The following is a 24,947-nucleotide window of genomic DNA, read 5'->3' on the forward strand; positions in this document are numbered from 1 at the left end:
TGTCAGTGAATGTCTATTTTCTGAAGCTGCTCCCTACCAGCTCCAGCAATGTCTTGATTTGACATGTGAGGAAAAAAAAGGAAATAAAAAATCTATCAGAAATACTTGAATACGTCAAGTACTGAAGTACAGTTTAGAAAGGTCAAGAAGGGGGAATTTGTTCTTTTCCACAATTAACATGACCAACATCAAATGAATCTCTAGAATGGCTACAGACAGACAAGGAAGACAAGCTTTGTGTTGCAAAGATTCCAGAACTTCTAGGGCAGCTGGTGTGACTGATCAGGTAGTATGAGGGGGAAGCGGAGAAGCAGTGGCAATGCATCCACGTGCTTTCACACGCACACCACAGCAAACCTTGAACTTCTGGCACCACACATCACAAGCAAATGCACCAAGAGCTACACCACATCCACCAGCAGTCTTCAGCAAGTTACTAGGCAGAGGCCAAACCATAAGGTAGAATTCATGCTGCTTAATTTCCATAAGCTGGACAACCTGAGCTATGATTTTTTCTCTAATATCTTTAATTTCTCTTTTTTGTGCATCTATATATCAGCATTCAATTCTGTTTCCTCTAGGGTGGTATGAAATGCACCTGTGTTACAGATGAAGCTCCGTAACATCTGCAATACAAATTTTAAATCACTTTCTATAATTTATTCTAACTGAAATCAGAACACTGAACTGGCAGAAGTTCTGAACATCTGGAACTGGAGTTCAGTGAAGTCCTTAAAATAGTTTAGGTAAGAAAAACATCTTTGGAGACAAATAAAATTCACTAAAGCAAAGATGATGTTCTATTAGCTTGACCTCTGCTAGTGACCAAACAAACCCAAGTCAAACCAGCAGATGATGCTTTCCCATTTTTAATCTATGAACATATACAAGTCATGGGAAGAGGAGATCTAACAAACAGTCCAAGAATCTAAGGTACACATATAATTATATTTCCATTAACTACCATCTAGAATGGCAACTACAGGTTTGAACTTTAAAATGCTATTACATATTTATTTTAGGGCTATTCTAGTGCAGGATCAGATAATGGGGGGTGGGCATGCTTATGATTTAAGAAGTACATTCGTCATAATAGAAATGTATCTAAATTCATATACTGGTAACCTGGATGATTCAGCCACTGCTGAAATGCTTAGTCTTTTTAGTTCATGAAATACAGTAACATGATACACAATGTGGGGGGAATACCAAAATTATTTTAAACGCTCATGAATAAACCCAAGCTTTCAATCTTGCTAAGGTAAATCCACCAGTTCTGCTACTGAGTACAGCCATACTTCTTCCTTCTAGCAGCTGAATAGCAGGGTACAGGCTATTTCTCTATTTTCTTTCCACCCCTACTGTGACTTCAGCTTCAGTTGCTCTTCTACACCAATTTATGACTCCTCAGTTGTTTCCTGAATGTTATTGGTATTAAATTCCCCTGTGCCACAGACTGCATTAGAGTGCCAATGCGTATGTCTGTGGAGTATGCTTATGATTACCTCCCATTTATGACTTCTAAGAACAAAGCTGAAGTCTCATTTTCAGTAGTGACTGAGTTTTCACCTTATTTGTGCTTTCCCTTAACCCAGAAAATTACCCATTTCATTATCCTGTTGAAGGGAATAATATACAGCAGCATTACTACCATTATATCAAAGAAGTAGTGGCACCTGGACCTTTGATGTGAATTATGTGTTTCTGCTGTGCTTCAAAGATGCTCAAGTGCCTGCATGCTACTGAAAACACAGTCTGAAAAAGGGTATTTTATCAGAAATTTCTAGTCTACAACATTCAGTGAGAGAATCAAGAGCTTTTTTTTTTTCTCCTTACTAAAATAAGCAACAGTTTTTCCTTAAAACCTCATGCTTTTAGCTTGCTGTGTAATCTACAGATACAGGCACTGCAGCTGCTAAACTTGGAGGCTCCCAGCAATAAAAACTACAGTAAGCAGCACAATTTAAACAAGTGAACTACTAGCTCAAGAAAAACCATGGAATCATTTAGGTTGGAAAAGGCCTTTAAGATTGTTAAGTCCAGCAGCTCATTGGGTGACATGCTTTACAGCATTATGCTTACTGACAGTTAAGCTGCATTCTCTATTATTACTAAAGTTATACAGCCTAAAATAAGGCAGGAAGTTCTCAAAACTCAGGTTCTTTGAATGAACATATCATAGCAGTTGCTAGTCCAAGGCGTGAGAGTCCAGACTTCACTGCAATAGGTTAAATTGCTATGTCTAACAAAAAGCCTTAAGAGAAACATGAAGAAAAATGGTTTGGGTAGAATTTTGCTACAACTGAATCATCCTGGATTCTTGCAATGTTAAGAAAAAATGGTTCCGCCTTCATGATGCCATTTGATTTCATGTAAGTAAATTAATCTAATCGTTATATATTGATACATCCCTTCATAATGCCTGGAGTTAATGCTTGTTTACTCTCCTACTGTGACAAATTAGACACCTACTCACATGCTTGTATTTATTATTAAAGGAACACACATGGAGAGCTAAAAGCCTGTGATAATACAATTGCAATATTTAGCTGCCTTTCCAGGCAATAATCCTGAGACCTAAATAGTTCAGTTCCCCCTCATAAATCCAGAAGGAATATAACACTGATACAGTGAATCCTAAATAGCTAGCTGAGGAAAAAGAAAAAAGGAGAATCTATAATGGAATTTACCCAAATTACAGTACGAGTATCACTGATACACTGCCACGAACTAACAGTGGGTACCGTGTATTTCAAACACTCTTTATGTGCTGCCATTTAGCAAAGCTGTTTGGACAAAAGCTAAAAATAAAGGCTATACTGCTAAAAACTAACCCTGGTCTTCATGTTCAAAGAGCTTTTCATCTAGCAGAAGACACTTCACAACATGTGGCTTGAGCCCACAAACCCATCTAGGAAGAAAGCCCAGTCAGGGCCTCTGGTTTTAATACATGTTACTCAGAAATGTTTGAGCGCCCTACAAGGATTGCTTTTTCTATTCAGTAAATGGTTTGTAAAATGTTATTATTCAAATTCTCCACATACATTAACCTTCACTATTCAGTTTCACTGCACTGAAGTTGCTCGTGTCCCTGATAATCCCACTGAGCTGATCTGCACCCAAAATTTGATATCCAAGACCCATCCATCACCAGTTTCACATACTGATGCACAGGTTAGTTCATTAACAGACACAGCAGCCTTAGAGATTAATGACAAAACACACATGTAAATCTTCTTCTGATAAAGTTCTTGTGCTATGAAAGTAAGCATGGAGTGATTCAATAACACTGCTTACAGCAGTTCTAGGCCAGTGCCTCAATTGCTGCATGTCAGAGATCTACCCAACATCAAAAGAGTTGTGCAAATCAACACCCCTGAAAATTCAGGTCTATCTCCTCAACCTTTAATAACATATCCCAACAGAAAGATCTTCAGAGACAAACTACTGCACGTGGAAAAAGATAAAAATGAGAGATGCTTGGGAAAGGGGAAAATACCCACTGTCACGTAAAAAGACACTGATCCCATGCATAGTACTTGCTTTGATTCCAAGACAAAGATAGATTTTGTTAGAACTGCTCAGGGTAAGAGACTGCAGCGATTCCATACACACTTATCTGAGTGTTTTTGAATGGACAGGACTCCAGATACTGCCTGACAACAGTTGCTCAATTATGTGTTACTTTTATTACACACAAGACTTGGCAGCAGCAGAGAACGTATGTCTGGGACACTCCTCAGAAAAATTTACTAACACTTCAAGATGCACAGGCCAAGTTACAATATGGAGAGAGCCTAAAAATACTTCATCTTGCATGTAATTATTCACTGATAGCAGAGGGAGCAGAGTGAAGTTGGAGATCTGGTAATAGACTAAAGCAAATTGCTTCTTCCGTACAGGAACAAATCCTAAAGCGAACATGTCAGTTGATGTCCTGCTGCCAAAAGGATGTTTCAACAACAACTGTGTTACCCAGAAAGTCTTATATCACTAGCAATTTGTAGATCCACATTGAAAGTATCATGTGAAAACAAACATACAGCTCCCAAAACAACCTGAGCATGCATCCATTTCTCAAGGTGCAGCAAAATAAATGCTGGCATTAAGATCCCACCTTTTTTTTATATTTTATTTTAAAAACATTCACATCACCTGCATCAACCAAGTTCATCGCAAAAGCCAACTTCAGCCTTGTGTTTGCCCGCGAGCGCCAAACTATAACTAGATGCCCAAATGATGAATGATGGGCTTATATTTATACCAGTTCTTGGGGCTTGTACCAGTTCTTGAAACAGTTCAATATCCTGAAAGGATTTACCAGCACTTTATATCAAATGCATTAAAAACAGGCAATGAGAAATCAAGTCACATTAAGTCAAGAGCATAACTCAAGTGTCAAAATCTGTTCTGATTTAAAGAAACTGCTAGACAAAAGAACATTTGCATTTTATTCTGGAATCCTACATTGAGATTATTGTGCCACTAATGAGCATTTTGAAACATGAAGAATCACGTCACAGCCAAACCAAGAAGCATAAGGACACAGACACAGACACATACTCCCACTGTTTGATAGCCGCCTGCTTCTAACAGCTTCACTGGGCTCAGTTAAAAACTAGCAATGGCAAACCAAGGGAAACGGTTTCAAAATAAATGAAACAATAAATTCTTAATATCCAACAGCGCTGTTTTCTCCTCCCCAAAAAGCGGCTTAGTCAAAGCTCATTTCAGAGCAGTTCTGTAGCATCTCTCTCGAAATACCAACGCCTCTGCAGGGAAGCTGCCGCTGCCCCAGCATAGGGAGGGGAGGCGATCTACATAGCTCAAGTTTATATAAAAGGAGGGGAAACAGAAAGCTGAAGCACTACACCGCTCACATACTAATAGAACTACAGGAGATCCGCAAGCCGCCCGCCAGAGCTCAATTCTGCATTTAAGGGAGAAAGGAACGAGGGAAGAGGAAACAGGGAGAGGGGAAAAAAAAGTTTTCCCCTCCCTCCTTCAAGCAAATCCGAATTTGTTCATTAGATCCTCAGGCTTTTAGGGGCAGTTACATAAAAACACGAAGAATCCCTAATGTTTAGAATAGGATTCCCTCTGCTTCTAAAGGCTCTGCCGGATAAACCCCGAAACACAGCGGAGCCCAAGCGAAAGGCCAGCTCGCCCTCCTGAAGCAGAGGCTGGTTCACGCCTGTCGGCACTGGGGCGGCCGCGGCTGCAGATGCATTTCCCTCCCAGACACCAGCGCTGCCTGCCCAGACCGGGGGGCTGCCGCTACCGGGTGCCTGTGATGTGCACCGCCGGCAGCTGCAGGAGCCCGGCAGCGTTTGTGTGCCATGAAATGGAGGATCCGACTGTCAGATACGTTTTATGGCACGGAGAGATCATCAGCCTCCGCAAAGCGAAGCAAGAAAGGGATAGAAGGCGGCAGGGATGCAGACAGGGAGCGGGACCGGCAGCGGCAGGGCCTGGAGGAGCTGTCAATCCCCGCCGCCTCCCTCCGCCCGGACCCCCCTCCGCCGGAGCGGTACTTACGTGAAAACAAAAAATAAAGTAGTCGAACCCACTAATAAGGCAGCTGCTGTAGAGACAGGGATGTATTTAGTAGGTTTAAACCTCTTTCCAGTGCTGCTGGGCATCCTGTAGCTTACACATCACTCTGTAAATCCGACCCGAGAGGAGGGAGCCGGCAGGATGCGGGTCCCTCCGGCGCGGGCAGAGCGGGACCCGGGAGCGGGGCGGGGCGGCGGGAGCAGCTGACCTCCGGCACAGGAAATCCCACCCCCCGCCGCACGGATCCCGGCCCCTTAAGGTAGCGCTGCGGGCGGGGCCGGGCGCGGAGACAGCGCCGGGACCGCGCCCCCCGCGGCCGCTGCGCAGGGGGTGGGGACCGGTCTCCCCGCTCTTACAAGGACAGCAAGAGAGAAGGCTGTTCACTGGGCTCCCCGGACTCCGCCTGGGACGTTAAACCCATTTTAACAGCGCTCCGGAGCTCGGCTGCGAAATGCCTCGGCCCTGCGCTGCTGCACTGCCGCAGCCCCCGGTCGCGGCCGGGCTCCCCGGGTCCCTTCCCGCGGGTCAGGACCTGCAGCAGATTCACAACTGGTCAGTTGGACATGAATACAGCTCAGGGAATAAACCCTACATTCCGTTCAGCTAAACCCGGATTCACAGTATTAACAGAACTGCTGCACTCTGCCAAATGCAACCGATTGTAGGATGTGCAAACAGAACTGAAATGACACTGTGTTCTTTTAAAATCCATCCCTTAGCATCAAGAGGTGATTTAAGGTAACATCAGAACGCCCACCGAACCGGCTTTCTCGAGAGCACGGTGGGGACGGCTGCTCGGCTCACATCGAGGACACCACCCCGCAGCAACCTCCGATCAGCAGCAGACCCTCAGGCAGGAGGAAGGGTTCAAGGGCATCTGGAAGTTCAGAAATGAACAGCAGGAGCTGCACCTTGCCCCTTCCCTCCTGCTCTCTTCCCCAACCGATCTCATTTGCAGCTGCTAACATAGACTATACCACTGTGTAAGGCAACAAAAGCCACATTTGCAGCTTGTTGGGTGTTCTCAGAAGTAAGCTTGCCCTAGGAGGTATATACTCCAGTTCTGTTCTGAAAAGATCTTATTTTCCATTTTAAGAGACTAGATGAGCTCCACAGTCCTAAAGGTATTAAGGACAAACCAAGTAAAACCCAACAATAAAGCAGTTTGCAAAAAAGCCAAGCCCTGGAAGAACCAAACACAAAAAGTGTTCTCTACCCCTCTGAGAACAAATGCCAAGTTTTATCCAAAAGGGATGAAAGACAGAAGGCAACTTAAAATGAACTCCAGGGTTAGGTTTTTGAGGAAAGGGAGGGACAACACCTACTTGTTATTTCTGAATGCCTGGGGGACACTGAATAGTTCCTATGCTTCACTCTCCTTGTCACGCCAGCTTATTGAAATAAATGATTCTTACAATCCTTGTAACTCATCAAAAGGTCAACAGCGTCACACAGAACCCAATTCTGCATACTAATGTGAAAGCTGCAGATGCATCCACACTGGCATATCCAGCTGGTTCAAAAGCACATCTCTCCATCACCATCACTTACCACAGGTTGATGCACACTAACGAGTGGTCTCAAGTAGGTGAAACTAGATTTCTTTTCAACAAAACTAAGCTGGAAGGAGCACACCTAATGCACTAAAGTCATCAGTTAGTTTAGCACCATTTGCACGACATCAGCAGAGGCTTCATGACTTCCATCATTTAAAGGCCTTTTCCCTCTCCCCACTCAAGCAACATTCTTGGTGAAAAATTCCAGCTGCAAACAGAACCCTCATTTTTCCACTGATATTTTAAACTGGAAAAATGTTACTGTAACAAGCATTACAGACTGTTTATGAAGTTTGGTTAGCTTTTTGTAATGGACAGTAAAAGTCTTACTCAGGTGTATTTCTTAAGGCTTGAAAAGTAGTAAAGAAGTTGTCCCCAAGTGACAGATCTGCATTTTTAGCATGGACATGCAAGTATCCCTTCTAGGTGAGCAAGAAAAGCAGGAGTTTCCAGCAGGAATTAGGGAGCAGTAAGTTCATTTTAAAACAGTTATTTGGAAGTTGGTGATTTACTTAAAATGTCATTCTTTTTAAGGACAAAGCTTTTCTGGGACAGTAGCATTCCTTTATGTGAACAGAGGAATTATTCCTAAGGAGACTATTCCTACCCTGTTCTCTGCACCTCATTTACTTTCAGTTATATTTTCCTGTGAGGATTCTCACTGCTCTAGAAAGCCTGCTTCTCAAATGCAGCTTTGCAAGTGGAGAGTATTCAGTACTCCTGCTCCTTCCACCCTTCAGAATGGCTTTCCCTTTATCACAGACACACTAATGCTTCTCCACAGTCCCACTGTAACAGCCCAGACTTAGAGGATCTATTTTCTAAGCCACTCCTCTTCCGAAAGGAGGTACTCAGCAGCAAGCAACTGCTTTTTTAAAATCTCCTAGCCATGCAGCGCTTCTATAAAGGGACACTAAAGATAACAAACAGTGCGAGTACATGGTATCATGGCACAAAGAATTGTAGCTTTCATAGCAATGAATAAGGCACTTCACCAAACATCAACTGATCTTAAAGATCACTGTGCAAGCTGGCCTGGGCTGCACAGTCATCCTGTGGATCAAGACTGTGCAACAGTGCAGTCATGCAGAACCAGCATTTCCAAAAGAGGGCTCAGTCATTCCCTGTTTACAAGGCTACAGTGTTAGGCTGAATCGTGTATTCAGATTCTTTTTTCCCACTGCACACTGTAGATTACCTACCAGAAAGCTATGAAGTTCTGTAATATGGTGTCCAACAATTCCCACAGTTCATTTCCTTCCCACTAATGTTCCAATTCTTGAGAACTGGTCTATTTTCAAGACAGCATAAAGCACTGCCAAGCAACATTCAATTTTACTGTTACAAGGCAAGTATATTTAAAGTCTTGAAAGTCTTGACTTGACCAATTGAAACAGTAAGGATGTCTGAGGAGGACCTGACTAAAGCAGGAAAGGCATATCTCAGAGTTGCTCTCTTCAGGAGCAACACCTTTATTTCAAGGACTGTAGTTTCTGGATTCAGGCTACCTTGGTAGCGTGCAAAAGATCCTGGCAGCACCAAAGTAAAGAGCAATGGCAGCGCGAATTAGGAAAAGACTTAATGACTACCCAAAGAACAAATACAGCTGCAAAGAACAATTTAAAAATAATCTGGAAGTATGGCCAGTGATCACAGGTCTTTTTGCAAGATTTTACTCTGGAGCTTTACCCCAAGAGGAAGGGCCAACCACAGCAGCTGTGTCAGAACCACATGCCAGGGCACCATCCTCAAAGCTGTAAGATGAAAGTCACGACAGAGCAAGCACCAAGAAATCTTGATTGCCATCCAACTGTCATACCAAATAATGGCACTAATGTTAGCTGGAATCTTTTCTTGGTCACTAGGCAATTCAGCACCTAACTCCCATTAGCTGTTGTCATTAAACAATGACCAGAATAAATAATTCTACTTTTCTTACTGGATTTGCTTACTACAGTAAATGCATTTGTCAGCTCGTACAGTACTGGTGACCTGTGAACTGTTCAGGGTCACGGGCAGACGCCGAACGACCAGCAATGAGGTGTTCAGTAAAAGCTTTTTTTCTTCTCAAACTTGCAGTGCTCCATACAGAGCACATCTGGATTATCCCATGCAGCATGGTGCTGGCAAGGAATCCAAACAAGGCTAGACAGTTCTGGGTACAAGCCAGGCCTATTATGTTATCCATTGGAACTTTAATGTGATGTTTTTCGTTTAGTTGTTCAAGTTTAATTCTTACTAGATATATCAAAAAATTATTGCCTAATAATGAATTTTCAGTAGCCTAAACAGCGATCCCACAGAATGCTCCAGAATCTTCCAATACATATTTTCCATGGGATTGCATTTGCTTAGAACAGAACTCATGTATTCCCCAACTGCACTGATAAGGCATGTCAAGTCGCATTTATTATGAGACTTCAATTACTTTATTTACAGACTGATTCCTAAACCATCCCCACAAGGAACTACTTACATATGAATAATGTAGGCCTCTGAACAGTTCTGGAGATGCATCAATCATCCTGTTTAAAATCATTAATAAAGTGTAATTCTCCACTAGAATGGAGTATCACTCTAAATGATGCTGCTGAAACTCAGAGCAAACAGCAATTCATGTACCAGCAAACAAATTAAGGTATTAAACCTGATAAGTACTATTGTATGAAACAATGTAACTTTGATTATATCTAGTAGTATTAAAAAATATCCTCCAAAGGACGCAAATTTTTCAGTCATTTTAATGTTCAATCCATCCTTGTTGACATTTACATAGCTGCAATTGCTTTTATGGAAAAACAGCATTAGAAAACTATACCCTTTTAGATACTTGAAATGGGGACAGCCAGCCCAACAGGAATAGGCAAGAACTTATCACACCATTAGTTCCTCTATTAACTCATAAGTAAATTGCACATCTTTGTGAAACAGTCAATATCTACAATACAGTGGATCAGCTGGTGTAAATTTGTGAAAACTGATTAATAATAGCAGCATCAAAAAGCTGGATTTCTCCAGCTTCAAAGTTGAAAATATCTTTAAGACTATGAAGTTCATTAAATACCTGCAGTATCGGACACCTTCCACAAAATGAAGTTTGCTGTACCATTTTTGCATTTTCACTAGATTATAGCAAACTAGTTACATAAACAAGTCTTTCAAATACGAACTGGTGTTAAGTCAGTGGCTTATGTCTAACGTGACAGAAGTGGCCAAAGATATCCCATACTTAAATTTGCATATTGGAAAAATACACCAGTGGTCATAAATCTGATGTGTAGCTAGAGATACTAATAACTATCCAGCTCTTAAAGGAGGATTTTTTTTCCCTGTACTTGCCAGTTTTCACAATTTTAAGAGTTATTTCCTTATTATGTAATTGCACAAACTGCTTACTTGAGATAGCACCTTGTTTCACATGAACTAGTCTGAAAAATCACTTACATGTACATTCCACTCTACAGCTGATTACTTCAAATTTATCTTCATCAAGAAAATTAGTCCTGATCTGTTGCAGTTAGTTTTCATTATCTCCTGACTCTGAAAATGATACATTGTCAAAATTTAGTTAAGGATAGTGAAAGACTGGTAATTCCTCTTATTTCATTTTAAAGAGTAATTCTAGCTAAATCTAATTAGGAAAACCATTAAAGTAAGTTCTAAATAAACCATAAAATAAACCATTAAAAAAAAACCTTTAGACACACCTCACTGTATTAAATGAGTGCAAGTTTACACAGAGACAAGACCTCAGTAATGTAAGAGCCCTTTGAAATCAGTCTGGCCAAGGGTAAGAAACTAGGCTTGCCACAGACACCTTAGAAAACACAGCTTGCTAGAAACAGATAGATATATTGGGAACAGAAGGGCATAAATGAAGATGGCCTCAGACACTTGATTAGAGAGGTTTGGGTTTATTTTCAATAATTGCACCACTGTTTAAGTACTCAGCACTGAAGACTGATGGCAAACTGTACAGGAGATCAGAAAATAGTGAGGCAGTTTATAATGTTATCAACTTCCCCACAATCTCCATTTCTACACAAATAGTTGCAATTAAACAGGTATCAAGTGGAGTTTTTCATTAAGTTAGGTGACAGAATGCATTGAGATGAAGCAGCACAATGCGTAGCCTGTTATGGTAAATCAGAGTTCAGCACAACTCAGGATTAGCCAGAAAGCAGAGGCAGCATCCACCTTCTGAAGCAGAAAGATTCTCAAACTGGGAAATCCACACACCTAACTGGTACAGCTGGTTGGGGCAGTAGGTGCTCTTTCAGCATAGATGCTCCAGCATCCTCAGGCTGCAGATGCTTTCTGAACCAAATACCTCCCCACACATCTACATAAAATATCAAGTGAGAAAAGAGGTGGTACACCTGAAAACCTCACCCATCTCCTCCTCTTCTGCACAGCCCTGTCAGTTCTTTCCATGATGAAGATACATGTACAGATCAATCCATAATTTTTCAGTTAAAATTGGAAGAACTATTCAGACTTCTATTTTTGCCCTTTACATACAGGTATTTCTTGAGCACGCTGTATCAAAAATACTGATTCACAACATTCTTATATCTGCATAGTGTTGAGAATTTTAATTTTCTGAGGTTTCGGTATCACAGAGAACGTGTGTTTGACACAAGCTACCCTATTACACAGGAAATAATAATCATTTACAGTGTTAAAAGACAGCAAATTGGGATGCTTGCAATTTGTGAATATGACATTCAGTATTACTAATACAAGCTTATTCCTTGAGGAAACCCCAACCTATTAGTGTAGTCTTCAAAATAATTAACACAGAATTTAGAGAACTATTCTGAATATTTTTTTTTATAATAAAAACTTAAAAGTCTATTTTTTAAGACCTTAAATATCTCTTAAGAAGACACTATTTTTGACGTTCATGAAATTTAACTATTTCTAAGTTAAATTTGTTATTCAGGTGTCTTCAGACATTCATTCATCCAGTTTTATGCACAGGAAACTTAGTACCAACAAAGGCTGGGTTATTGAGCCTGGCTATACAGCATCTTTCTTTCCCTGAAGCAAGAAGAATTTGTACAAGTTAAACTTTAGCACTTGACAATGCTTTACTAATACTACTGTATTTTCTGGTTTTATTAAAAATGGATTAAAACCTTTTAAAAGCACTTTCTGTAAGATTCAGCCATATTCTTAGCAACATTGTTATTGAAGTGAGAAGTGCTTAAAGTGACTTTATTCTCTATCCAGCTGCATTAACAAAATTATATTCCTCATTATTTTAGTCAGCAATTAAACGTTCCAGAAGTTATCATGCCTTGCTGGGAGTAAAAGGTAAAGTAGCCACTATTCAACTGCAGGTGATAAAACAGCCTAGAAATCAATATGTCTCTAGGGTTCTAGAGACAAATCTCAACACACCCCTATAAAGTGAAGAAATTAAAAGATTCAGTTAATTTCTCTACTGTGTCTGAACAATGAATTTGATACGTTTCTGCATGATCCATTTTTACTATGGCACAATACCTTCAAACAAATTCAGACACTGATATCACACTACAGTTATTATCTGAATTTGTTGCCCCCAGATTCGGGAACTTCTGCATGACAAGCCAACCTTGTGGTCAAAGGGCTATTACAATTTTTGGGCCAAGTTATTACTTTAAGACTCTTTACTGCCCAATAAGATAGGTCAGGTTCTGCCATCTCAATGACCCTGTTAATGGTGAAGATGGTGGGAAAGCAGGAATACCCGCTGATCTAGGCAGGGAGGACAAGATGAAGCTACATCAGCTAGAACTCTTACTTAGCGTACAGAAAGCTACAAAGACATTTCAAGGACATCTCTATGTCACATATAAGAAAAATTATCATTAGAATGACTTAAAACCACATAACCTTATTTTACTGAGATCAATTTTAAAAATACTTACTGCTTTTTAACTTGTAGAAGAGCACACCTATGGCTTCTAATGTGACCAGAATACTGATTAACCATCCTTTGGTTTAGAAGACTAAGCATTCTTCAGCCAAATGCTATTCAGAGAAATTATTTTACTTTGTGGTCACTTATCTCTTGGCTCTGAGACTGCAGATTTGCATTAAGGATGGTTGTAATCCATGAACTGTAAACAGGTATCAGTTAACCTAAACAGGAACGGAAATGCCTTGAAATCATTTAAGCATGCATGAGTAAATAAAGAGGGGCAGAAGAGAGGGAAGTAACATTAAGCAGGTGTCATCAATATCTAAGATTAAGACAAATTAAGTCATTCAAGTGTTTCCTCCCCTTTTCTGTATGATGTTTGACAGCAAAAGTAAACTCACCCATTTTGCTGCCTTCATCACTGTGCTGCCCCTGCAGGCTAAAAATGCACTCCCAGAAAGAGTTCTTTAAATGAAAAGCAAATCCTTTAAATGAAAATTTAGATTTATTTTGAATTTTTTAAATGGCATTTTATCAATTTAGACACACTGTTTGACATTATCAGATCAGAGAATTTACAGTGACTCACAGATAAAGATTTGGCTTTTACATTCAAATGTTAAGTACTTCAGAATAGCTTTGTCTTGTTATTTCCAAACCAGAAACACTAAAGAGCATTTTACTTTACCTTTCAACCATCTTTGTTAATTATCAGACTTTTGACATCTGCTGTACTTGAAGGGGAACATGCACAACACCAAAAGAATTACTTCATTTGAATGAATGAGTACCTTAATTACAGCTCCAGATTTCAGACTAGTTCACTGTAGCAGCAAAAGGAAGTGCTAAAGTAGAAAGATGAGATTTTAAGAAATACATTTTCCTCAGGTAGACTGCAGAGCCTCACTTACTTGGAAAGCCCCTTTATGAAGACAGAAGGGTCTTGCTATCCAATGTTGAGATCATACACTCTTAGTTCAGCAAACTTTGTCAAATTTTCATAATTATTGTGGAAACAATATTACAGAATTCCATCCTATCCTAATGCTATCCTTGTATTAGATTAATTGAATTTCACTGTTAACCACCATCAGACTTTAAACCGTGTCAATTTTATTGCTCACTATAGTTTTTTTCCTGCTCTCTAGCATTAACTTAAAACTGGATAAACAGAAAACATTTGCAGGGAAAAGATTTGATCAATTTGCCCATTCTGGCAAGGAGAGCAGCCTTCAAGTGTGTGCAACATAACTGTTCCAACACGCATCTTAAAAGTTCAGAACCCCTCTGGTTTGTAAAAACAATGCAAGGTCCAAAGCACTGAAAAAAAAGCTATGGATTTTAAAGTACAACTTTTATGATGTGATGACACAAGGAATCTCTTAGTAAGGTACTCAAACAATTAAGATTCCTTTGTATACACCTTAATATAAGAGGCTGCCACTGTCTTCAGACAGCAAGCAGCACATCATGAAAGATCTGGGACCACAGCATCAACTTTGTGCTAGAGTCTAGCATTTAACAAATTTATGGGGCATGAGGGAAACTGAGATTTTGTCTTGCAAGAGGAAAATACTTCAAGTCTCACATAATACATTTTCCCCCCACCTTTATTTCCACTGTCTGATGGAACATCATTAAAAGCGTGGCAGGAATGCTCTATCACCCGATTCCAGAAGTCTGCTGCACATCAAAAATCAGACACATTCCCTGCTCAGGAACACACAGCATAAAGTGTGAAGGCTCTGTTACATTATAGTTTCAGAAGCCACATAAGAAACATGTATATAATCTTAATCTTCCCTGTTAACCTAGTTAATCCACAGGTATGATGATATGTATCTCAACATCCAATGAAACAAATGTATTCATAAGCTCTTAAAGTACATAGAAAACTCAGTTCTGTCCTCTGATCCCATTTTCAAGTTTGTTTTATTCACTCTTTTGGATGACTATAAATAAGTGTTTCCACTATGGAAAAGAAAGTTAGCACAGTACATTTTCATGACTGGGGAATGGATTTTTCTGAAGACATCTTCAAAAGGACAAAAGCTTAGAAAAAAACAACCTGAATGTTGAATTCAGTTTCTTATAAAGTCCCTTGTAAAAATAATAATAAAAAAAAAAAAGGAAAAAAAGGGAAAAAAAAAAGGAAACAAAAGAAAAAAGGAAAGGAAAAACTGCAAGGCCCAGAATTATTTATTGCTTTTCTTCAGTTTTTTCCTTGGTCTCTTTCTTCTCAGATTCTTTGCTCTCTTCCTTTACAGAAAGCTCTTCTAGTTTTTCAGCAACTTTATCAGCGCTATCATTTTTGTCTGTGCCTGCTAAGAGATTGATTAGGAAAAAAGTTACAAACTGGCAGTACGGATTTTTCTGTTAGAGGGGAAAGTGGAGGGTGAGATGGGTGGGGAGACACTGCTGGTATTTAGAGTAATAACAAGAGTAAAGAAATTCTCCACTGATCACTGGAGTGATTAATTCCAGTTCTTTTCCTTTGGTAAGTACCTCAGATGTTACAGTTCAAGAAATACCACTGGAGGGCCTAATCCTAGGGACTGAGAAACATGTAACATTTGGTCACCTTTGCTGCTACCAGTAACAGACTCCATATAGTGTCCAGTCAAGTCAGTGTCTCAAACCCATGGCTTCTTGCATATGTTAATCAAAAGTCAAGTTCCCCAGTTTGAAACTGGGGAAGAGGAAGTTCTTAAGACTGAAAAAATCTGATCTAAATATCCTGATGAGTGCTGACTGCACACCACTCGTAATCTGTACTTTAGAAAGACGGAGGTGTTTATTTTATGTGGTGAGCTATCTTGACACAGGCAATTCCACAAGGCAGTGCATTAATCTATTAGAGGGACCCGTGAAGAAATGTTAAAACTCCATACACGTTAACAGCTATAAAAATTAAGTATTCTGCTTGCATGATTATATATTTGTGGAATTTGGGAAGGGGAACAGGAAGGAGGAAATATCACTGTGGTTGCAGTGTTCACACTTCATTTGTGTAATATAGACCAGAAATGCTTCCTTAGTAGCCTTTCCAAAAGGGCAATGTCCCAACAGCAACTGTAACAGCCTTCTATGAGAAAGAAGGCAATCGTCACTCCTGTGAACTATTACTCTCGCAGACAGAAAAAGCACCTGAACTGAAGACCGCAGTTCAGTACAGAGTGAGTCTGCTGAAACAGCACTCCAGGGTGCTGTAACCACTCAAACACCTGGAAAAAGTAGCATGGTACTACACTTAGACTTGTAACCTTACCTTTCTTTGCTCTCTGGTTTACTTCATTCCTGCATTCTTCAAATTTTGCCTTGAATTTCTGTGCATCTGTTTTAGTACAGACAAAATATTTTTTCATTAGTTTTACCTCCTTCCAACACTGAATACTTCCAATCTTGAGTAAAGATACCTGAGGAAAAGTTTTGTGCAAACAAAACTCGTAGGCACTTATGAAGTAGTCTAGTTTAAAATCATACAAAATGCTATGAGAAATTCTTGAATCACATCTTGTGCAGAAACAGTTTAGTTTCTTTGTCAAGTCTATTAAAGCACCTTATTTTGCAAGGTATTTAAAACTATGCCAGAAGGAGCTGTTCTGTAGTTACTGCAACTCCCAGCTGTCCCTAGCATACAGGAATAAGAATGATGTCAGGCACTGCTAATATGACTGTGTGCTTAAACTCTGAAGATCAGCTACTATCTGTCAGCTACATTATACCCTAGAAGACCTCCAGTTCCTCACCATAACTTAATGCATCTTAGCACCAAGAATGCAAGGTAAAGCCTGTTTCACTAGTACAGCATTCAAATTCAATATCCCAAGGCCCAGACTCAAACTGTTCCTGACTACAATAGCTAAGGAAGCACAATCCTTGTTATGTTTTGGCTTAATCCACCACTTGATTTAACAGTCATTCCAAGCAGTTGATCAAGTTACAATAATGTTTCTATGCAAGTAGTATAAGCAACAAGACACAAGAGCAGATCATGCAAGGTAGATTTTAACACCAGAAAGGTAAGAAGGTAATCTGGTATATGCCAACTCGGTCTGACTGACCACATGAGGTCACTGTTCTGCCACAGGAATTCAGAAGCCACTGTGAAACTAGTCCAGGAAGCATTTGTATCAATTCCTTTTCAAGTATTACTAAAAGGAAGGATACTTGAAGGGCAGGCTTATATCTATTCACATGTCAGCTGCTCAGTCAGTACTGCAAAGACAAACAGGCAAAGACGACTTCTCCCTCAATACAAACACTCAATGAGCTGAACAGCTTCTACCAGAAAGAGACTTTTCAAAGATAAACAAATAGTTACCAAACCCCTTTAATTTCCTGATTAAGGAAGAAGCAGTTGGACCAGAAAGACCTATTTGGTTAAATAACATGATATTGGAGACTTCAGGATAAGGAAGCAAACAAGATATACTAAGTTCTTCCAAGATATAGGGAAATCCATCTAGTTAAAAAATATACAATAACATTATTAGCCATCTAGCATGTAGGGAGAAGAGCTGGCTAACACGCTAAACTTGTGTGGTAAGTGGCAAAGCAGGAAACAACATTTTTCCTCTTTCATTTTGCTTTTTTTTGCTTTAAAGAAACAAAAAAACACTTCTTTGATTCAATCCTAAGGAATTGGGAAAGCTACATTAGCATTCAGCCCTAGCTAACTGATCCATCTGTAATCACAGACCTACTTTCTGTTCTGGTAGTCCTGAAAAAGAGCATCAACTACTATGATAGCGCTTTTCACTGCACATTTTAATTCAATCAAAATAAAGAAGATACTCAAAACAGTTACAGGAAAATATCAGATGTTCTGCTAATGCAGATAGACCAGCAATCTCAGGTCAGCATTTCCTTGCTTCTAATGCAAACATACTATAATCAACTACAATTGAGCACCTGAGATAAATGAGAGCAAGCTGCATGTATTAATCTCTACCCCACAGTATTACTGCTTTTAGTTTTATTCTAATTGGCATTACACTTGCATGACATGGCTTAAGTAAAAAAACCAGTGCCCGAGGCAGAAAGCTCTACAGCTATTATTGGAGACCTAATTACTACACTGTTTGTCAACACAGATGGTTGAGCGATTAACCAACTTCTCTCAGTTGAAGCAGTAATTAGCTAACACTACCATGCAGTGCATATCGGCAACAGTGGTTTACCGTACTGTTTAGACATGTAATGTAACTTAACAGTACAGAATCAATGTTAAGTTCAGTGTCAGTCTACTCACTCTCTGCATTTAAAAACCGGATTGCCAGAAGTTCAGGCTTGGGGCTTTCATCTGCAAAGTCAGCATGTGTGTTCCAGACCCACGCCCTGTCGCTCCCAGCATTAGGCCTCAGCTCCATTAAAGGTGTGACTGAAAGGAAAACATTAAAAGATGTACAAAGCACAATAGTAGATGTTTTCCACAAGCCTCCATAAGTCTTACTGATAACTGGCTGCAATGCTTACCTAAAACACTTTACGCAGAAATACTTTCGGGTAAATAGAAGGTAATGGTGCCCATATATATCTTTTCCTTACATTGTCAAATAAAAGGATGCAAGACCATCACTGTATAAAAGAATGCTAGATTCCCTGTTTTAAGAAACAGAGTTTCATTCAATTGTTGTACAAAAAAAAGATGACTGTGATGCTACGAGAGATGCAGTCACTAAGCACAGCTCTGAAGAACAGTCACAGTTTAGGAGGAAAGGGAATCCAAACAGACAAGCCATGTTCATTCTTTTGCACACTGAAAATACTACATACTACAGAAAAATACTTAAGAAAAGCCTTATTCCTACAATTAGTCATGAAACAAGATTCATTTCTCTCCCACCATCTACTAAAAGGTATTACACAATTGTGCAGTGCTGCAAGACGTGCACAGCATATGTTCAACCCATCTGATCCTTCCCAGTAAAAGGAGCCCTTTGCCTTCAAGACATTATAATTACTTCGCTTGACTGAGGAAGTTCGAACTTTTACTTGTCACAGTGCTCTGAGACTTTTTACGTTACACACATGCAAAGTTTAAACAAGGCTTTTTTTCCTCCCCACTCCCTGGGTCCTTTCTTTAGTCTGGGAGAAATCTGAAGCTTGCTCATTTTCTTGCATATTTTAAATTTAGAGATCAAATTACATTTTGTTTAATGTTTTGGAAAACACAAAAAACTCCTTTTGGGACTAACACTATAAATTCATCAATTCTGTTCTGCGTATGTGCAACATTTATTTTTCTAAACAAAAGGTTTATTCTTGTTGGTTGGTGACTACACCTCTTTCATATTTGCCATTTAAACTACTAAACAGGAACACCTGTGTCCTCTGAATAGTCTGATTCTCTGAAAAGACCTGCCCACAGAAAACAAGCATTATTGCTTCTGACTTCAGATTTGTATTAAGCTACTTCAAACAATTATTTCAAGTTATCTAAACGTGACTTAACTCCACAGAATACTATTGTACTCTTCATGTAAAAACCTGAGTATTACCAAAGCAAGCAAGTAACAAAGTATTACCAAATTAGTCTACTTGTTGCTACTTCTATTGACTTTCAAGTTTATCTTGCCCTTTCACGTTCATTTTTATTCAGAGGATCAAAGGAACAGACCCCTCCTCTCAGCTCCATCAGCTCTCACTACACTTTTGTTTTGAAGGATTAGCTGAATATATCATGTTCATTTCAGTTTATTTCAAAAGCAGAAAAAGGCAGCCATAGATTAGTCTAGCATCTCAGTACGTTTTCTGATGGTTAAGCAATTGCTTCTATCAAACCAAAGTAGTAAATTGTTACATGATTACTTATTTCCCATTCTTTTATTAAAACTGCCAGCATACATTCATTTCTTATTATTTTCTACACTCTGTTAACCATTAAAAAGAACATGCACACACCAACTAGGATCAATCACATAATATCTGCCTATCTCAGCTAAATTTTAAAGTGTCTTTAGAACACTATCAGAGTCTGAAGGGGAACAAAAAATCCCAAAACAACAAACCCAAAACAAGAAACCCCAAAAACCTTCTAAGTCCCATCTTTGCAGACAACCACCAAAACAAATTACAGGTTCTTTCCATTAACAAAAAAATAAGTATTTATTGTTTCTGATGCTTGTAGCCTTGTGTGCATAGCAAGAGACAACTGTATCTACAGTCCAGTATGAATTTGGTGCCTCTTTAAAGACACACAACAGTTCTCTGCCTGCTACTAAAAAGACACTGAGTTCTTAATCTACAACATACACTTTGACAAGCTTATTTTTAAAATCAAGTAGTAAAATTTAACATACTATAATGGTTAGCACAGATTTTCAGGGTTTTATCCCTCCTCATGAGAAGGCGAATTGTTCCCTTCTCCTTGTGTTTTAGGAGTTTCACATCACCAGTTCCTCGTTCTTTCCATTCTGGAAGGTCATTCTCGGATGCAAATCGAAATAGCTTTGCTCGCCTTGAAGAAGAGAGAATTCAAGAAGTTAGCCTGCACGTAGAAACATTTATCAAACAGCAGACTCAACATGATCAGTATGGTTGTTGTTATAAAAGCCACACACAAGAAAAAAAAATGATTACTTTAGTAAGGTTCCCTGTTCTGCTTCAGCATTCAAACTGAGAAACTGATAAAAGAAACCCATATTTAGTAACAAACTATCAGGAAATACATAATATTCTAATATTCAACAGGTTCTGGACACACTTTGCGGGGATGAGAAATGTATTTGGTGTAGGCCACCTTTTAAATTAAGGTAGCTAATTAACACATTTTGCTATAGCTAGAGTTTTTCTATATATTATGAATACAACCACTCCATCCAACCAGCAATATTTATTAATTCAAGAAACTGAGCACCTTGACGCTAAGAAAAGACTCTTGCATAATTCCAAGCCCAATACTTGATCAACTGTTAACAAAGTGCCTCACCCTCTGGAGTCACTCATTTCCTTTTAACTCCTAAAACTTAGTTGTTGCTTTTCTTAACTCAGGAATAAAGGAAGTGCTGCACTGCAGTGCAACATACCTGCTTCAGCACATCCCTGTTTAATTTCTCAAGATGGTAGTATGCCAAAAGAGAAACAGCAGGCTGATACATTAGCCAAAACTGACTCAAGAGGCTGTCTGAGCTCTGCTAGTGAAGAATTTAAGACTCTGCTATAGAAAAGGAAGCACCTATTCACACGACAGGATATATATATGAAAATGTAAAAGAGCAAGGGATAGGGACTTGTAACAAGCCAGGTCCTTCATGAAAAGTATGTTGGGACACGCAACTCTTAACAGATGCTCCGATGCAGAACTACTTGGCTCCAAAGCAAGTCCTTCCTTTAAAGTCCAGCTGGGCACTCAGTAGGCAATAAAAAGGATTCCTCTCCCCCTTCACCCCTTTGTAGACATAAAAATGAATCTACAGAGCACTGGAACATAAACTATTATTTCCCCCACTTCCTTCTTAAATAAGAAAATTTCTTTCCATCTGATACTGCACATCACATGCACAGAGAGGCCTAATGGTCACAGATCTCACCATGCTTGTCAAAAACTGACCATTGCTTTAGTTTTTACCAGAATTTGTACAAAGAGAACTCAAATCTCTCTTCCAGATGAACAACACCCTTCTGTGATTCAGTAAAAGCAATATTTTCTTAAACCTATTTAAAGCAAACACATCAGGTATCACATTCAAAACACTGCTTAAGCCTTTAGGCTACATGTTTCTTCAGACAGATCATACATCTTAAGCAAGCTATCATGATTTGAGAACAAACCTAATCTAAGGATAAAACTATATTTAAGACAACAGAAAGGTACTACCACAAATGACCCCATACTGTACTGCATCTACTGCCTTTATTGTTTCAGCATATCATACATCACCATTTACAACTGGCGATGCATGGCAGCAACACTACATACATCTCATTCTTCCCCCCCACCCCGATACTTTTTTTATACTGTGATTACACAGCTTCAAACCTCTAATTATTATCCAAGCCAGTGTTTTCCTATAGGCTAAACAATATTAAAAGCAGATTTCTGGTATCAGCTCCTGTCTATTTTTCCAGACTTCAGAGTCTCTTGGGGCATTATTATCAATCACTCCCCCACTCAATCTCTCCCATCACAATAAATAGCTACCAACTTAGGTTACCACTTCATACACACAGAATCTTAACAAATTACCCATCTTTTTATAAACACATCCAAATTTAAGCCTAACAATCATTTACATATATTAATTTAGAAATATTCTACTTACATCTTAAAGAGTTCTTCCTCATCTTCTTCCAGGGTTTTTATTTCTTGCTCAGGAAGGGAAACTATGGGCTCAAACTGAGGATCATGGTTAGAATCATCTGCATTTTCAGTTGAAGTATCATGCTCATCATGTGTTTCCTGGAAAGAGAGGTAGAAACCAAAATCTCGTTATGTACTTCAAATCTGAAGTACTCATATCTGTGTTTAAAATTAAAACGTTTGTGACTATTCAGCGATTAGATTTTAAAAACTGAAATACGCTGTAATAAAAAGGAAAAATTATTATAGTGGAAACCAAATGTTTAAACTCAACATACACCAGAGAAAAATAAAAAGGTGTTCTCGCAGTACCAGATATTTTAGTCCTACCACTCATGAACTGTGCAGAGGCTGAGTTTTGGAGCTCTTTGTAATGGAAAAATAATGCCTTCACCCATTTCTTCTATATAATCTGTTTTACTAAAGCACTAATATTTCTTAGTGGCTAACGGCCACTAATTTAATGGAAAAAAAAAGAAAACAAAACAAAACCCCACAAACATATCACCAATACAACCACCTAACCCAGCTTAAGGGACACATTACTTCCAGAAGTTCATTATTCCAATCTTATGAATTGGAATAATCCACAATTAAAGGTATTTTTGAAGCACAGTTGCAACACACATGACTTTTTCTTTTTCCTTTAAGAATTAAAAGTTTTTTTGCTTTAAGATTCTTTGTGGAGCTTTAGGTTATGGGTAAATGGTGAGAATATGACCTCCTATTTAGTTATTTAAGAATATGCAACAGCATTCATTAAGTTTAAGAATTGTCTTTAGCATGTGACTAGTGACTAAAGGATAAATATCTCCACTACTTCATACATATGCACTGCTAAGGATTCGGTACAGCAGCCTAGAAGGGAAATTCATCTGCAAGTTTAATGAGGCCACAAACAGCTATCTCAGGTCAAGGGAACTGATTTGGGTTTTTCTGCTGTTATCTGAATAACAGAAAAAGGAAAAAACAATTTATACATCAAAGACACTTAAACCTTATTTTCACTTTTCAGACGAAAGAGTCCACTCTTACATGCTCTACTTAGAATATCTTTTATAGAGGAGGTACACATCACACATAGATAAAGCAACTGGCATGAAGCACTCTATTTTCACTACATAGGAAAAAAATTAAGGAGCAAGTGAGAATTAGGTGAGAACGATGCAAAATAAGTTTTGGTTATGTCAACATCACAGCAGCTACCACTAGTTTTCTGTCCCCAGTGTTCCAGCACGTAAGAAAAAAAAGCCAAAAAGGCATTAAGTCACATCAGTTTTTAAGAAAAAAAGAAAAAAAACACTGGCCAAACTTTTAGATAGTCTCCTCCAGCAGCAAGTAGCACATGCCGTATCGTAATTCATCACCTGTAATTAATTCAATTAATTACAGAAGTAGTGAGAAACCCGTAATTCAGAACAGCCACATGTAAGAGAAAGCGGATCCCGTTATCACGATAAGATCCCGTCCTGCCGCTATGTATGCACGTGGGGCTGCTCCTCTCGCCGGGCCGCGGCACGACGGGCTCAGTCCAGTGGCTGGGGGGGAGGGGCAGGAAAGGAGGAGGAGGAGAAGAAAGGAGAGGAAGGGGAGATGGTTCGCTAGGAAGCGGCCAGGTCGCGGATGGAAGGGGCTGCAGCTCCCTCGCGGTCGGGAGGAGACGCGGTCGTTTCAGGGCGCTCACCGGGCGGGCCAGGAGCGCACCCTCCCCTGCCAAGGAGGGCCAGGCCCCAGGAGACGCACGTGCCCGAGCCGCCTGAAACGGCCGGGCGCCCGCACCGAGCCGAGCCTTGCGGGACGCGGCGGCTCTGCCGCTACCTTCTTCCGGCAAGGCCCAGAACCCGTCCTTCCCGGCCCCGGGCCTCGCTTGACCTCCGGTCCCCGGCCCGCCTAAATCCTTCGGCTCCTGTGGGCCGCCCCAAGCTCGGCCGGCCCTCAGGCCCTCTCCCCGACCCTCTGCCTCCAGCCGGGCGCCACCTGTTTCCGTTACTCTCCCTCACCACCGTGGCCCGCGCTGCCTCCCCTTCTTCCCCGCCTGCATCCCCCCTCAACGCCAGACCTTCCCACCAAGGCACCCGACCCCCATGCCCGCTGCCCTCACCTTGGTGTCCGCCATGGGGCCGGGCTCGCTGCACTCCGCTCGCCGTTGCCGCCTGGCCGCCGAGCTTCCTGCCGCGCGCCCTCGCCCCTCCCGCCTTTACCTCATTCCCGCAGCCCGCGCCGCCGCTGCCGCAAGGCCCGATGGGAAACACCCACTTTCCCTCAGCGCCGCGCTCCCGGCCCGCCCCCCGCGGCTGGTGAGGGCCTAGGAGCGGGGAAAACACCGGTCGCGCCTACCCCGGCCTTGCCCTCAGCCCCGTTCGGCAGCGCCGATCACCGGCCCAGGCCCCTCCTGCTCCCGGCAAAGGGTTTTTTTCGTTGTCCCGCTCCCGAGGCGCTTCCCATCAGCCCTCGCGGCATGGCGGCGACCGCCCCGCGCCCCAACCCAAGATGGCGGCCGCGTGCGTGACGGCGGGGGCAGTACTGTAGTCGCTTTATAAACAGCTGTACTTTTTTCAACCGACGCTGCTGACCCGCGCGCGAGCGGCGGCCGCGGTGAGGGGCGGGCGTTAGAAACGGG

At 40.5% G+C, this 24,947-nt stretch overlaps 2 protein-coding genes across 3 annotated transcripts in view; both read right to left on the reverse strand.

Moving 5' to 3' along the window:
• Positions 1 to 5,642, reverse strand: part of ZDHHC8 (zDHHC palmitoyltransferase 8) — a gene marked incomplete at both ends in the record, with an annotated part of 112,585 nt that extends 106,943 nt beyond the window's left edge. For both annotated transcript variants that reach the window (XM_080628640.1, XM_080628639.1), the window contains one exon: positions 5,539 to 5,642. In XM_080628640.1, coding sequence (XP_080484766.1) covers positions 5,539 to 5,642 — 104 coding nt within the window. The remainder of the gene's footprint in view (positions 1 to 5,538) is intronic.
• Positions 5,643 to 12,635: 6,993 nt separating this feature from the next.
• RANBP1 (RAN binding protein 1) lies at positions 12,636 to 24,567 on the reverse strand. Its single transcript, XM_080628483.1, has 6 exons — positions 24,429 to 24,567; positions 22,290 to 22,426; positions 20,328 to 20,485; positions 18,278 to 18,406; positions 16,292 to 16,357; positions 12,636 to 15,347 (listed from the first exon to the last, which is right to left on the reverse strand). Exons 1-6 carry the CDS (start codon positions 24,441 to 24,443, stop codon positions 15,223 to 15,225), a joined length of 630 nt encoding a protein of 209 aa, XP_080484609.1. The 5' UTR covers positions 24,444 to 24,567; the 3' UTR covers positions 12,636 to 15,222.
• Positions 24,568 to 24,947: the final 380 nt, after the last annotated feature.

This window comes from Psittacula echo (assembly GCF_963264785.1).
Source record: "Psittacula echo genome assembly, chromosome: 13".
NCBI classification, from domain to species: Eukaryota; Metazoa; Chordata; class Aves; order Psittaciformes; family Psittacidae; genus Psittacula; species Psittacula echo.